The sequence below is a fragment of the Aplidium turbinatum genome, chromosome 18 (genome assembly GCF_918807975.1).
Source record: "Aplidium turbinatum chromosome 18, kaAplTurb1.1, whole genome shotgun sequence".
Classification (NCBI taxonomy): Eukaryota; Metazoa; Chordata; class Ascidiacea; order Aplousobranchia; family Polyclinidae; genus Aplidium; species Aplidium turbinatum.
In genome coordinates, this window is record NC_137489.1 from 79,119 (window position 1) to 96,504 (window position 17,386).

The 17,386-nt window shown below is 39.4% G+C and overlaps 1 protein-coding gene across 1 annotated transcript in view; it reads left to right on the top strand.

Moving 5' to 3' along the window:
• LOC145787997 (inactive phospholipase C-like protein 1) overlaps positions 1-17,386 on the top strand; it is a 47,895-nt gene that overhangs the window by 21,990 nt on the left and 8,519 nt on the right. Inside the window, exons 11-13 of the mRNA XM_082599836.1 lie at positions 1,549-1,632; positions 1,720-2,020; positions 2,259-2,419. Of these exons, the coding sequence (XP_082455962.1) occupies positions 1,549-1,632; positions 1,720-2,020; positions 2,259-2,419 (546 nt within the window). The remainder of the gene's footprint in view (positions 1-1,548; positions 1,633-1,719; positions 2,021-2,258; positions 2,420-17,386) is intronic.

Sequence of the window (17,386 nt, forward strand, 5' to 3'; positions counted from 1 at the left end):
GATTTTTTAGGGTTGCCAGATTTTTTTTCATTTAGGAGAAGACGAGGCAACACGGGGCAAAGCGGGACATCGCAATTTCTCAGGTTTTGTAGTCTTTGGCTCCCTCTAACCGGAAGCACTAGTTAGGCAACTATAAACTGTATTTGCTGTGGAAAAATGGCGACTGGCAGAGCACAACGCGTGTCGTGAGGAAGTAAAATGTGTTTTGGCATGGTTTGTTATAAGAAAGAGATGGAAATGTAGCTACCACATTCGTTAGCATAAGCGAATTTGTTGGTAGCTTTGTTTTTATCTTAGGCATTGAGACAGTATTTGTTGGTAACAAAAGCAACTTGTACCTAAAACTTTACAGGTTTCAGCAGAGATGTTATTTTCTAAAGGCTATACTTTGGGGAAAAGTGGGACAACTGTATTTGGGGCAAAGTGGGACAGTGCATTAGGGCAACATGAGACTCTAGAAGTCTATATTGCATCTGTGGTTCTTCTGTTGATTGAATTTTTGTTTACGACTCTTTTAGCCTTCAAGATTGTAAAATATTTATCAGCATTCATTTATATTGTAGCCTACCGGTAGGCCTACACAATTTAATTTTGACAATGGTTCGTCGCTATAATAGGAGAAAAACTGAAATGGGTAAATGGATGGACCAATATTAAGAATGCAATAGAAGATGTGAAAAGCAAGAAGTTGTCTTTGAGAGAAGCGGCTAAACAGTACCAAATCCTGCAAAAATGAAATGTCCCGCTTTGCCCCACTTCTGGGGCAAAGCGGGACATTTAAAAAAATTATTTTTTCATTTGTACTATAACAGTAGAAAGATCCCGCTTGATCTTCGAAACAAACATGCTCCCAACTAAGGCTTTCGATTAAAAAAGAAATTAACTAAATCCAACCATCACTGTTGCTGAAATTACGTTTTTATGAAAAGTGTCCCGCTTTGCCCCGTCTTCCCCCTAACTTTACATAAGTTGTAAATCAAAATTGAAATGGCGACTTTCACAAAAACTGGCAAGAACGAACACTTCTATTTTCTGGTAAAGTTTTATAGTGCAATGCAGAAAACAAGAAACAATATTTTGAAAACAAAATGCAAATTAAATTTGTGTATCACAGATGTAGATAGAACTGACCTGTTTTAGCTTGATGCTGCTAGTTCGCTGTGGTAGCAGCCTTAAGCCAAAGAAAAGAATTGCATAAAACAACTACACACTGACTCTGACACTATTCGTCATAGCGCATGACTAGATAACTGTATTCCTAAAGCTAGTGCCAACCGCTACTACCACAGCAAACTCATAGCATTAGGCTAAAACAGGTCGTTTGTGTCTACATTTGTGAAGTAAGCAACAATCAAGTCGGAGTCGACCTTTGTTTAACCACTCGGACACGCCAAAATCTCACCAACTCTGACTCTACAGCCCTGGCACAAAGGGTGCTCATCACCAAACTCATAGTTTTCTAATGAGCTTTTTTATTCGAAACCTCTACTCCTGGCAAGTTTGAAACATAGTTGGGTGGGTTTATCTTCATTTATGCTGGCTTTTCAGATGCTGTCGCTGCGTAGAGCTTGATTGCTGGGACGGTTCGGAGGGACAACCAATTGTTACACACGGGTACAACCGATCCAACTCGTAAGTACAATTTTGGTTGCTGGAGTAACTTCCCTTGTGTGAACAGTCTAGCTTGGGTCTCTTGTTTCAATCGATTGCTTGTTGTAGAATCCCTTTCCGTCAAGTTATTGAAGCAATTTCGGAAAGTGCATTCCGTAATTCCGCCTATCCTGTGATCCTATCTCTTGAGAATCACTGCTCCGAGGACCAACAGCGAAGCATGGCTGAAACCTTGCGTTTCGTCCTGGGAGACAAAATATATGTCGGAGGATTGGAAGGTGATCACCTTCCTTCCCCGCGATCGCTCATGCATCGATTCCTCATCCGAGGAAAAAAGCTACCCTCTCATTGTTCCGATGACGTTGGTTATGTCACTGATGACGACGAAGGGCAGGAGGTCAACACTAAGGTGTGTAATTTTCAAAAAATGCAGTTTTTGCATTGTCATTATGCTTGAAGGTTTGAGTAAGGAGCGTTTCCATGTCGATGGATGGCTTAAACAAGGCATGTCATATCACGCTGTGCAATGGACCTAGCCACGCATTGAGCACCTCGTCTGACCAGCCACCTGCATTGCACTGGGAAGCCATAAGTTACTTATCATGTTCCACCGTGGCGTTTTGCATTATATAACGTTGTCCATGCAGATGACCTCCTCACCCCACAGTCCTACGTTGATGACATCTGCGCCAGATATGGAAGACAACCGGCATTCCAGAGCTCTTGTACGGGAACTATCTGATCTTGTGTCAATCACCATCACTGTAACAATGCTTGAAGATCTGAAAGTCCACCAAACGTCCTATGGGTAGGCCTCACTATGGTGTGATGAGCAATGGGCAATTTTTTATCAATAGATGGATGTGGGCTACATTGTACATAGTGGTATACAATTGTTGATTGATGTAGATTGTACAGGATGGTATATGCTTGTTCATCGATGTACATTGTACATGGTGGTATACGATTGTTGATCGATGTACATTGAACAGGGTGGTATACTATCGTTGATCGATGTACAATTGTACATCGTACATGGTAGCATGTGATTGTTGATTGTAAAGATGTACCGATATATCGGTATCGGCGATATCGGCCATTTTTTTAGTATCGGTATCGGAAAAATTTGGCTGATGCTAAACATGTAACTTAAAAAAGGCGTTTACTGCGGATTTTCTAAAGAAGCAAAGATATAGATTTTTTAAAGTTGTAACTAACGTCATATTGATGTAGAAAATAACAACCTGTTCAAATTTTTGAAACCTCACACTCTCATGACTTCTTGCGCGCACCATTTGGACTTGGTTGCTTGCAGTGATTCTTTCACTCAAACAAAACGTTTTGTTTCAGCACTTTTGCGTAGTTCGATTCTTGAAGGCATACTAAATAAAATTTTCAAACGGAAATTAAGCATTGAAATGCGCAAATTGAACATTCAAGAATACATTTCAAAAAAAATTGTTTTCAATGACACTGGCAATCTTTCATTTAATTTTAATTTTTTCAAAATGACCAAAAAGTGGAAACACACCTCGAGAATACGTCACTATCGACAGCAATAACAAAAGCCACGTTACCACATCTGATGTTTTAACATCAGATCTGTTGTTTTGAGCAAACTGTCTGATGTTTTGACATAGCCTAACAGTTAAATCGCCCGCAATAACAACTATTGCTCGATCAGCTGAATGCTAGTCTATAGTGACGTAGACTGTACAGTCGCATGCTTCGCTGCTCACCCCCATTCCCGTTTTGAAAACTCTGACAAAAGCACGCGCGGAATGCTGATCAGACCGCAATGGGGCAAAATTTTATTGAAAATCGTTTTATGGTAGCAAGTTAAACACAAAGAACGTGTACAATCGCCAAGTCAGGTTTTTCCTTTAGTATCCCTTTAAGTCGTGAAGGAGACTCAATTTCTCCAATATTTATCATTTGTGTTTCTTTTTTACTCTCAGCAGAGTATAAAACTTGTAAAAGTTTTTCATCCATGCGCGACGTGGTAGGCACTTTAACGTAACACACTCTTCGATAAAACGTACACGCGAAAAGTGATGGGCATTATCGGCGATAATTTACCGGCGATAAATTTTTATTGCTTATCGTTATCGCTCAATTATTTTTCAGTTATCGTTTATCATTATCGCCAAAGCCAATATTTGATTATCGCCGATAAATTTTATTTCGGATCAACACACAAGTGGAAAGACCACGAAAAGTAACATTTTTACTAGCCACCTAGTTAATGAAACTAAAATTGAAACCAGTTCTTCTTCAGTGCCTGAAGTGTGTGTACACAGGTCGTTGTCAGGGGAGGGGGCACGCCCCCCATGCAGCGACGGCCTTGACAACACAATAATTTTTAGAGTTGCAAATTGAAATGCATGCAACAATTTTGGAATTTTTTCAATTATTGCTGACTTTGCTGTAAACAGCCCTTTATAAAGCAGAAAGCAAAATACAAAGTTTGGAATTTTTTATGGTATTTTTATTTGATTTAATTATTTTGTCTACTGCACGTAAGCGGCAGTGTAACTCGATTGATAAAAGCATCCAACTGGTATCTGAAGGTATAATTATAAGCACGGCGGTTACCTCAGTGGTTTGATTCTGGATCAAGAGGTTGAAGATTCGATAACTACTGCCGCTGTTGCGATTCTATTCATTCATAACTTACAAAAAGTTTTGTCTCTTTACAGTAGGCTATATTATGTTCGATTTTTCGTCATGTTGATGAAAACAGTTCGTGCTGCATGGGTTGGGGCAGCGCTAATCAAGAAAAAAAAATTATCGTTATCGGACATTATCGGCGATAATTTTATCGTTATCGCTTTAGGCATTTTTTGTTTATCGATTATCGTTATCGCTTAACTGAAAAATGAGTTATCGCGCCCAACACTGCACGCGAATCAGCTGATTTCAGTCATGTGACTCAACACGTGATATTCCGATCGTCTTTATCGAAAGATTTTGATCATGATTTTGATACAAAGAAATTTAACTGAATGCATCGCCACAACCTGCGTGGCCTAATGGGTTAGGGCAAAGGAGTAGTAATTTCGATTGCATGGGTTCGATTCCCACCCTCTGCTAATACTATTTTTTCTTCTGCAACTGAACTGAGTGCAAGAAGGATCTCAAGACTGCAATCAATGGAGTTTATAAGGAAAATTAGGACAAAAACACCAGTGATGTCATATACGTCACGCATGATTGCGTTATGAATTCGGACAGTGTGTTCCGTTAAAGTGCTTAGGCTAGCATAAATCAGAAATCGGCGCAATGACGTGACATCATCTAAACGTTTTATCGAATAATGAATTAACAAATTCGATCGTCACAAGTGGTTTGGTTGTGGTAAACAAATACGTTTTGACTTTGAAGTTCAGTGAAACAAAATATCCATTAATCGATATGCAATATATGTAATCAAATCACATATCAAGAATAAGTCCATATTTTTTAAGGTTTACGTCAGTTCCAGAGACCAGTAGACACAACAAGACCTTTTACTGATTGGTTCAGCGAGGATTCGTGGTCCCGTTGCTCTCATTTTTAGTGAATAGACTCGTTTTGAATTTATTCTTATAAGACGTTACGTAATGAAGAAACATGTGATCTTCTTCTATCGAGTCTTCTAAAGTTCGTTGATACACCACAGATTGACACATTCTTCCGCAACGGAGTTATACACTGACAGGTCCCACCTACTACACCGGGTGGCAAGCCGAGGGCAAACAAGAAGGTGGTCCGCTGTTTGGGGCTCGGTGCCACAGATACATGCAACTAGCAGTGGCGTATATTCAGGGTGTTCAAGGTGTGCACTGCACACCCCAAGAAATCCAGAAAAAAAGAAAATTTCCATCGGTTGTCGATGTTCTTTACTTTCATGATATTCTAACATCTTGCTGCATGCTAATTGCTTTCTTTTCAATTGCAAAACTCATCCCCTTCTAATTTTAATACTCCAACGTTTGAGGTCATTGCCTTTAATTTTTTTCGGTCATTACCTTTAAGCTGGGTGTGCACTGACAGCTTGGCGAGTGCTATTTGAAATAAACAATTTAGAAAAATGACGTCACAAGGCAGCGAAAACAGCAATGGTTTTAGGTCAGCCAGGCTGTGCACTCGCTGATCTGCACACCTTGGCGCGTCAGTGGGAGAATCCCAGGCAATAGCAAGTTTTAGCTTGTTGGATTAGAGTTTGAGGTGATCAGCGTTGGAAACAACTTTTGCTAGAACTGAAGCAAAAGCAAGCTTTCTACGACGATGTAATTCAAAAATTTATTGCACAAACAAGAAGAATCGAATTATGCTATAGATGAATTTTCCTTCTGTAGTCGAGGTGTTAAACATTTTCGTTTTTACTAAGTAGTACGGCGGATAAAAGTACAGCCGACCAACATAGCAATCGACTTTCTTTTCTTGTTTATTATCGAGTTGCTTTGCTGTTGTTTTTTGTTTTAACTTTCACCTGTTTGTTTTCAATTCGCTTGTACATTTCTCAAGGTGTTGCGACCGTGCCTAATCCTTGCATGAAGTAAATGATTTCCATCTCGAGCACGCTTTAACTTTCGCGTTTTTTCAGACTCCTGCTGTGTTATGGCAAGTAATATTGTTCGTTTTGATGGTCGGAAATAAAAAGTGAACTGAAGTATGCTATGTGACTTTAGAAATGCAACTTAATGTTTGATATTGTTAAGTCTTTCATTCAATGCGCTGTCAAATAAAGATCTATTTTGTATTCTTCTCCATTCCGACATTATTTTTGTCACTTCTGTTCATGTTCAGAATTTGTGCTGAAAATGCTCTCTGAACGCACCAAATTCAATGTTAATTTTAAAAATTTTCTGGGAAGGTCCCCCAGACCCCCCGCTGTTGCTTTACCGTCACTGAACACCCTGTCAAAGTGGTCACGGTACGCCACTGGCAACTAGGCCCGTGTCGTAGCCCCACTCCACCATTGCAGACTTAGTGCGTCCAACACCGGTTCGGAGTCGATTTAATGTTTTCCTAGAAATATGTGATAAGGTTGGAAGACATTACGTCATGTATTTTTAATACAAATTGAAGTTTAAAAGTTATTCTTTTGTTCATAGTCGTAATCTGCCATGACATGGCTTAAGCTTGATGAGTTTATTACAACGAATGGTGGAAATTAAATCACAAACTGATAGAACCAGCTTACTAAAACAACCAAGTTACATGGGTTTTTTAAACGTTTAGCAACGTAAAAACGATGCAAAATTATACATTTTTGCTACCTGGGTAGTGGGTAGTCTTGGCCTGGCAAAAGCTTCTCAACCAAACGACAAAACCCTTAGGTTGCACATTACTTGTCGAATAGTTTTTGTACTACACAAATGACTTGGTTTACATCTTATTATCAATTATGATACAGTAGCCTAATAGCCTATTGGGAGAGTTTGCGCAAACCCTTTATTAATTTTTTTAGAAACCCCAATTATGATGTAATGTTTCTTCCCTTATACCCTAGTCCTCAATCACGGTGGCCTTTCATTACTAAAACCTATTACTATGACACAACAATGCGGTTGAGATTGGATTCTTGAATCTGTATAAATTGTGCCAATTCAAAGCTTTTTTTAATAGTTTTATGCAAATAAGATCAAACTTAGCATTTGATATATTTCCTTGCAAATACAAAAATTGCTTCTTTTTGTAACACTAAAGTATCAGCCAAAATATTGGTATCGGTACATTTCTAGTTGATTGATGTACAGGGAAGCAGGGCTGCGATTTTTTCTTTCTTGTCGAACGACCAAAAATTCTGCGTTTGTTTGTCAAATAGTAATATGACGTCACAATAGTCAGATAAGCGTTTGGCCGCTACTCACCGCACAAGTTGTGTGGATGTACGTCAGAGTCACGTAAGTTTTCAATCGCACGCTGATTGAGTGACTGCAAAAGAGTATCAAGCGCTAAGTTGTCTACCTACCGGACGTGTATATTATTTGTTTTGCTCCGGGAAGAGGACTGTTTTAAACGCGAAACTGAGGATCGCAAAAGAAAAAAGCCTTTAGGCTAACGCTAGCGTAACTTACTGCATGATAGAGATTTTTCCTTGGCATCTTTTTAGTCTCGCAGTATCGCTTAGTACGTAAATAGTTATGTACGATTGTACGTATCCGGTCCCGCACGCAAACACAGTTAGGAGCAAAAGATACAATTTACCAAGAAACACAGCTAAGATAAAGCGAAAAATGAACTACAGATTAAAGAAAACAGAACAATACTACGATAATAAGAAACAACGGCGTAATGTTACAGCGTTTAAGGTGTGCCGAGATGGCAAACAAGCCTCTTCGTACAACATTGCAACAAACTAAATGCAATCACGTACGAATCACGAAACTAAATGCACACGAACGAATTAATTAACAGTGAAACGAACATTAGTAACAAGACAAACATTAATGCCAGGGCATGCATGCTGCTAGCTCTTGATTTTGCTGCCTCTGTATGACTTTAGACCGGAGATTTGCGTTATTATTATTTTTTTTTTTTTTTAAGGTAAAATTGCCAATCGTTTCGGAACAGGCAGTCAAGTGCTTTTCGCAACAATGGTTTCGCCAGTGCAATCGGTGGGCCGCACATGCCAACGAATAGTTCATCTTGAATAGCTTCGTCAGACAGCGGCCTTAATCTCGAGTCGTGCAGTGCGCAGCAGAAAGACTCGACGATACATTCGTTACAACAGCGCAACAGGTACTTCAAGCAGAAGTGCATGAGCTCACTCAAATCCTGGTAAAATATTTCCTTTGTGAGGACGTTGTACCACAAACTTTCAATCGAAGGAAACGGCTCTTCGGATACTAGGTGCTGATGAAGCGTGCGGTACAGCAAAATGAGGCGTTCCTGGTTAAAATCCACACCCGCGGACTAGAAGATGGCGAAAACCAGAGAGCTCATCACTTGTAGGTGTTGAAGAGCGTACTGACGTGCTGCTGTTGCAATAAGTATCTCACAGAGTCAATTTTGTTAATTGGCTCATACGACGAAATGCAAACTGGCATAGACGTTCACAACTAAAAGTAGCCCACTTCGGTTATTTTATCAATAAAAGAAACCCGTTGTGTCGAATACCACGAAAAGTGTGTGGCGAAATGTTTGATGCCAGGCGTTAGAAATTCGATCAAAGCATTTTCTCGTAGTGTTCAAAATGTTCTTCTAGAAGAGAACTAATTTCCATAAAAATAGCTGCTTTTTCATCTGTATTTCTGAACATCTGGTTGGGAATTAGGCTGTTTTCTAGAGGTGAAAAACTTTCGTAACAAGTATCCAACGGATTCATTTCAACAGAGCAATATTGTTAATTGGCTTATACGACGAAATACAAACTGGCATTGACGTTCACAACTAAAAGTAGCCAAGGTTATTTCATCTATAAAAGAAACCCGTTGTGTCGAATAGCACGAAACGTGTGTGGCGAAATGTTTGATGCCAGGCGTTAGAACTTCGATCAAAGCATTCTCCCACAGTGTTCAAAATGGCGGCGCGGACGCCTTGGGAGTTTCTCGCGTGAAGCGTCGCTTTTAGACCTTGCTTTGAAGTACCTGGCGCAAGAAAATTTACGTAAGTCGGCACTCTTATGATTGCATCACGTGATGCCCCCCCCCCGATTGTTCCTCGACCTGACGACGTTTAGTCCTCTCTCAGTTTTTTTTCCGTAGGCTAAGGTACGGCGTTTGTCGAATAGTGACGTGTCGAGCGACGTCGTCGCCGAAAAAGGCAAAAATCGCAGCCCTGCGAGGGGAGTATACGATTGTTGATCGATGTACAATTGTACAGAGTGATATACGATTGTTGGTCGATGTACAATTGTACAGGGTAGTATATATATGATTGTTGATCGATTTACATTGGATCGATGAGATCATTTACAACAGCAAATGTATTTCCAGACCTTGTTTGATATCTACCTGAATGAATGCAAAAACATGATAATGGATTTTATATTTTGGCTCCTGGGCGCCACAATTTGGCTGCCAGGAAGAAGCTCTGGTAGGCCATGCTTTGTCGCCTGAAAAACAAAGGAGCTTGGAGCCCTTAATATGTCTACCATGCACACATTGCATCTCATGGTTGATCACTTCTCACTCTTTTATGTGCATTGTATCATTTGGTTCATCACTTCTCACCTTTCATAAGCGCATTGTATCACTTGGTTCATCACTTCTCACCTTTCATAAGCGCATTGTATCACTTGGCTCATCACTTCTCACCTTTTATATTATATGTGCATTATATGATTTGGTTCATCTCTTCTCACCTTTCATAAGCGCATTGTATCACTTGGTTTATCACTTCTCACCTTTCATAAGCGCATTGTATCACTTGGCTCATCACTTCTCACCTTTCATAAGCGCATTATATCACTTGGTTCATCACTTCTCACCTTTTATAAGCGCATTATATCACTTGGTTCATCACTTTTCACCTTTCATAAGCGCATTGTATCACTTGGTTCATCTCTTCTCACCTTTCATAAGCGCATTATATCACTTGGTTCATCTCTTCTCACCTTTCATAAGCGCATTGTATCACTTGGTTCATCACTTCTCACCTTTAAATTATATGTGCATTATATCACTTGGTTTATCACTTCTCACCTTTCATAAGCGCATTGTATCACTTGGCTCATCACTTCTCACCTTTTATATTATATGTGCATTGTATCACTTGGTTCATCACTTCTCACCTTTCATAAGCGCATTGTATCACTTGTTTCATCACTTCTCACCAATCATATGCACATTGCAATCACCTTTCACCTTTTATATGCACATTGTATCACTTGATTCATCACCTCTCACCTTTCATTTAAGCGCATTGTATCACTTGGTTCATCACTTCTCACCATTTATAAGCGCATTGTATCACTTGGTTCATCACTTCTCACCTTTCATAAGCGCATTGTATCACTTGGTTCATCACTTCTCACCTTTCATAAGCGCATTGTATCACTTGGTTCATCACTTCTCACCTTTCATAAGCGCATTGTATCACTTGGCTCATCACTTCTCACCTTTTATATTATATGTGCATTATATGATTTGGTTCATCACTTCTCACCTTTCATAAGCGCATTGTATCACATGGTTCATCACTTCTCACCTTTCATAAGCGCATTGTATCACTTGGCTCATCACTTCTCACCTTTTATATTATATGTGCATTATATGATTTGGTTCATCACTTCTCACCTTTCATAAGCGCATTGTATCACATGGTTCATCACTTCTCACCTTTCATAAGCGCATTGTATCACTTGGTTCATCACTTCTCACCTTTAAATTATATGTGCATTATATCACTTGGTTCATCTTCTTCTTCAATTGCCTTGCCTGAACCAGGCATCGACGGCCTCAGATGAATAGTTAGACCAAATGTTCCTATTATATGTTGCATGGATAATTGTTTCTGTTTTGTCGTTAAATTGTTCCAGATGTGTTTGTCTTTGTCTGCCAGGTGCCCGCTTTCCAAAAATTTTACCAGTTAAAGAGAGATGCTCCAGTTTTTGCTTTCTTATTACATGGCCGAGAAATTTATATTGTCTGGTTTTCATACTTTTTAACAGAGTTCTGGTTTGGTTCACTTGGTGTAGAATTTCTTTATTTGTTTTCTTTGCCAGCCATGAAATGCGTTGCATTCTACGGAAGCAACGGGTTTCTTTTATAGATGAAGGAAAGTGCATGTGCATGATACAAAGTATGATACATGTATACATGATACATGGTGATATATGATACATGTACAAAGTGCATGAGCTCACTCAAATCCTGGTAAAATATTTCCTTTTTGAGGACGTTGTACCACACACTTTCAATCGAAGGAAACGGCTCTTCGGATACTAGGCGCTGATGAAGCGTGCGGTACAGCAAAATGAGGCATTCCTGGTTAAAATCCACACCCGCGGACTAGAAGATGGCGAAAACCAGAGAGCTCATCACTTGTAGGTGTTGAAGAGCGTACTGACGTGCTGCTGTTGCAATAAGTATCTCACAGAGTCAATTTTGTTAATTGGCTCATACGACGAAATGCAAACTGGCATAGACGTTCACAACTAAAAGTAGCCCACTTCGGTTATTTTATCAATAAAAGAAACCCGTTGTGTCGAATACCACGAAAAGTGTGTGGCAAAATGTTTGATGCCAGGCGTTAGAAATTCGATCAAAGCATTTTCTCGTAGTGTTCAAAATGTTCTTCTAGAAGAGAACTAATTTCCATAAAAATAGCTGCTTTTTCATCTGTATTTCTGAACATCTGGTTGGGAATTAGGCTGTTTTCTAGAGGTGAAAAACTTTCGTAACAAGTATCCAACGGATTCATTTCAACAGAGCAATATTGTTAATTGGCTTATACGACGAAATACAAACTGGCATTGACGTTCACAACTAAAAGTAGCCAAGGTTATTTCATCTATAAAAGAAACCCGTTGTGTCGAATAGCACGAAACGTGTGTGGCGAAATGTTTGATGCCAGGCGTTAGAACTTCGATCAAAGCATTCTCCCACAGTGTTCAAAATGGCGGCGCGGACGCCTTGGGAGTTTCTCGCGTGAAGCGTCGCTTTTAGACCTTGCTTTGAAGTACCTGGCGCAAGAAAATTTACGTAAGTCGGCACTCTTATGATTGCATCACGTGATGCCCCCCCCCGATTGTTCCTCGACCTGACGACGTTTAGTCCTCTCTCAGTTTTTTTTCCGTAGGCTAAGGTACGGCGTTTGTCGAATAGTGACGTGTCGAGCGACGTCGTCGCCGAAAAAGGCAAAAATCGCAGCCCTGCGAGGGGAGTATACGATTGTTGATCGATGTACAATTGTACAGAGTGATATACGATTGTTGGTCGATGTACAATTGTACAGGGTAGTATATATATGATTGTTGATCGATTTACATTGGATCGATGAGATCATTTACAACAGCAAATGTATTTCCAGACCTTGTTTGATATCTACCTGAATGAATGCAAAAACATGATAATGGATTTTATATTTTGGCTCCTGGGCGCCACAATTTGGCTGCCAGGAAGAAGCTCTGGTAGGCCATGCTTTGTCGCCTGAAAAACAAAGGAGCTTGGAGCCCTTAATATGTCTACCATGCACACATTGCATCTCATGGTTGATCACTTCTCACTCTTTTATGTGCATTGTATCATTTGGTTCATCACTTCTCACCTTTCATAAGCGCATTGTATCACTTGGTTCATCACTTCTCACCTTTTATATTATATGTGCATTATATGATTTGGTTCATCACTTCTCACCTTTCATAAGCGCATTGTATCACTTGGTTCATCTCTTCTCACCTTTCATAAGCGCATTGTATCACTTGGTTTATCACTTCTCACCTTTCATAAGCGCATTGTATCACTTGGCTTATCACTTCTCACCTTTCATAAGCGCATTATATCACTTGGTTCATCACTTCTCACCTTTTATAAGCGCATTATATCACTTGGTTCATCACTTTTCACCTTTCATAAGCGCATTGTATCACTTGGTTCATCTCTTCTCACCTTTCATAAGCGCATTATATCACTTGGTTCATCTCTTCTCACCTTTCATAAGCGCATTGTATCACTTGGTTCATCACTTCTCACCTTTAAATTATATGTGCATTATATCACTTGGTTTATCACTTCTCACCTTTCATAAGCGCATTGTATCACTTGGCTCATCACTTCTCACCTTTTATATTATATGTGCATTGTATCACTTGGTTCATCACTTCTCACCTTTCATAAGCGCATTGTATCACTTGTTTCATCACTTCTCACCAATCATATGCACATTGCAATCACCTTTCACCTTTTATATGCACATTGTATCACTTGATTCATCACCTCTCACCTTTCATTTAAGCGCATTGTATCACTTGATTCATCACTTCTCACCTTTCATTTAAGCGCATTGTATCACTTGGTTCATCACTTCTCACCTTTTATATTATATGTGCATTATATCACTTGGTTCATCACTTCTCACCTTTCATAAGGGCATTATATCACTTGGTTCATCACTTCTCACCTTTCATAAGCGCATTATATCACTTGGTTCATCACTTCTCACCTTTCATAAGGGCATTATATCACTTGGTTCATCACTTCTCACCTTTCATAAGCGCATTGTATCACTTGGTTCATCACTTCTCACTTTTCATAAGCGCATTGTATCACTTGGTTTATCACTTCTCACCTTTCATAAGCGCATTATATCACTTGGTTCATCACTTCTCACCTTTCATAAGCGCATTGTATCACTTGGTTCATCACTTCTCACCTTTCATAAGCGCATTGTATCACTTGGTTCATCACTTCTCACCTTTCATAAGCGCATTGTATCACTTGGTTCATCACTTCTCACCTTTCATTTAAGCGCATTGTATCACTTGGTTCATCACTTCTCACTTTTCATAAGCGCATTGTATCACTTGGTTCATCACTTCTCACCATTTATAAGCGCATTGTATCACTTGGTTCATCACTTCTCACCTTTCATAAGCGCATTGTATCACTTGGTTCATCACTTCTCACCTTTCATAAGCGCATTGTATCACTTGGTTCATCACTTCTCACCTTTCATAAGCGCATTGTATCACTTGGCTCATCACTTCTCACCTTTTATATTATATGTGCATTATATGATTTGGTTCATCACTTCTCACCTTTCATAAGCGCATTGTATCACATGGTTCATCACTTCTCACCTTTCATAAGCGCATTGTATCACTTGGTTCATCACTTCTCACCTTTAAATTATATGTGCATTATATCACTTGGTTCATCTTCTTCTTCAATTGCCTTGCCTGAACCAGGCATCGACGGCCTCAGATGAATAGTTAGACCAAATGTTCCTATTATATGTTGCATGGATAATTGTTTCTGTTTTGTCGTTAAATTGTTCCAGATGTGTTTGTCTTTGTCTGCCAGGTGCCCGCTTTCCAAAAATTTTACCAGTTAAAGAGAGATGCTCCAGTTTTTGCTTTCTTATTACATGGCCGAGAAATTTATATTGTCTGGTTTTCATACTTTTTAACAGAGTTCTGGTTTGGTTCACTTGGTGTAGAATTTCTTTATTTGTTTTCTTTGCCAGCCATGAAATGCGTTGCATTCTACGGAAGCAACGGGTTTCTTTTATAGATGAAGGAAAGTGCATGTGCATGATACAAAGTATGATACATGTATACATGATACATGGTGATATATGATACATGTACAAAGTGCATGAGCTCACTCAAATCCTGGTAAAATATTTCCTTTTTGAGGACGTTGTACCACACACTTTCAATCGAAGGAAACGGCTCTTCGGATACTAGGCGCTGATGAAGCGTGCGGTACAGCAAAATGAGGCATTCCTGGTTAAAATCCACACCCGCGGACTAGAAGATGGCGAAAACCAGAGAGCTCATCACTTGTAGGTGTTGAAGAGCGTACTGACGTGCTGCTGTTGCAATAAGTATCTCACAGAGTCAATTTTGTTAATTGGCTCATACGACGAAATGCAAACTGGCATAGACGTTCACAACTAAAAGTAGCCCACTTCGGTTATTTTATCAATAAAAGAAACCCGTTGTGTCGAATACCACGAAAAGTGTGTGGCAAAATGTTTGATGCCAGGCGTTAGAAATTCGATCAAAGCATTTTCTCGTAGTGTTCAAAATGTTCTTCTAGAAGAGAACTAATTTCCATAAAAATAGCTGCTTTTTCATCTGTATTTCTGAACATCTGGTTGGGAATTAGGCTGTTTTCTAGAGGTGAAAAACTTTCGTAACAAGTATCCAACGGATTCATTTCAACAGAGCAATATTGTTAATTGGCTTATACGACGAAATACAAACTGGCATTGACGTTCACAACTAAAAGTAGCCAAGGTTATTTCATCTATAAAAGAAACCCGTTGTGTCGAATAGCACGAAACGTGTGTGGCAAAATGTTTGATGCCAGGCGTTAGAACTTCGATCAAAGCATTCTCCCACAGTGTTCAAAATGGCGGCGCGGACGCCTTGGGAGTTTCTCGCGTGAAGCGTCGCTTTTAGACCTTGCTTTGAAGTACCTGGCGCAAGAAAATTTACGTAAGTCGGCACTCTTATGATTGCATCACGTGATGCCCCCCCCGATTGTTCCTCGACCTGACGACGTTTAGTCCTCTCTCAGTTTTTTTTCCGTAGGCTAAGGTACGGCGTTTGTCGAATAGTGACGTGTCGAGCGACGTCGTCGCCGAAAAAGGCAAAAATCGCAGCCCTGCGAGGGGAGTATACGATTGTTGATCGATGTACAATTGTACAGAGTGATATATGATTGTTGGTCGATGTACAATTGTACAGGGTAGTATATATATGATTGTTGATCGATTTACATTGGATCGATGAGATCATTTACAACAGCAAATGTATTTCCAGACCTTGTTTGATATCTACCTGAATGAATGCAAAAACATGATAATGGATTTTATATTTTGGCTCCTGGGCGCCACAATTTGGCTGCCAGGAAGAAGCTCTGGTAGGCCATGCTTTGTCGCCTGAAAAACAAAGGAGCTTGGAGCCCTTAATATGTCTACCATGCACACATTGCATCTCATGGTTGATCACTTCTCACTCTTTTATGTGCATTGTATCATTTGGTTCATCACTTCTCACCTTTCATAAGTGCATTGTATCACTTGGTTCATCACTTCTCACCTTTCATAAGCGCATTGTATCACTTGGCTCATCACTTCTCACCTTTTATATTATATGTGCATTATATGATTTGGTTCATCACTTCTCACCTTTCATAAGCGCATTGTATCACATGGTTCATCACTTCTCACCTTTCATAAGCGCATTGTATCACTTGGCTCATCACTTCTCACCTTTAAATTATATGTGCATTATATCACTTGGTTCATCTTCTTCTTCAATTGCCTTGCCTGAACCAGGCATCGACGGCCTCAGATGAATAGTTAGACCAAATGTTCCTATTATATGTTGCATGGATAATTGTTTCTGTTTTGTCGTTAAATTGTTCCAGATGTGTTTGTCTTTGTCTGCCAGGTGCCCGCTTTCCAAAAAATTTACGTTAAAGAGAGATGCTCCAGTTTTTGCTTTCTTATTACATGGCCGAGAAATTTATATTATATTGTCTGGTTTTCATACTTTTTAACAGAGTTCTGGTTTGGTTCACTTGGTGTAGAATTTCTTTATTTGTTTTCTTTGCCAGCCATGAAATGCGTTGCATTCTACGGAAACACCACATTTCAAAAGCATTAATCTTTTCTGCCATTTTTGTTGAAATATTCTAGGTTTCAGAGTTGTAATGAAAAACAGGATAAATATAGCATTTTAAAACTCTAAACATTTTAAAAACTCTATTTTCTAAAACTCCTATTTCTAAAACTCTAGCATTTTAAAACTTGGTTCATCACTTCTCACTTTTCATAAGCGCATTGTATCACTTGTTTCATCACTTCTCACCTTTCATAAGCGCATTGTATCACTTGTTTCATCAGTTTTCACCAATCATATGCACATTGCAATCACCTCTCACCTTTTATATGCACATTGTATCACTTGGTTCATCACCTCTCACCTTTTATATGCGCATTGTATCACTTGGTTCATTACCGCTCAACCTTTGTATGTGCATTGTATCACTTCGTTCATCACTTTTCACCCTTCATGTGTACAATGGAAAAGATCTATTCTTCTGCCCCTAACCACAATGTTTTGGGTGTGACATTAGACAGATCGCTGACATACCGCCACCATTTGGCG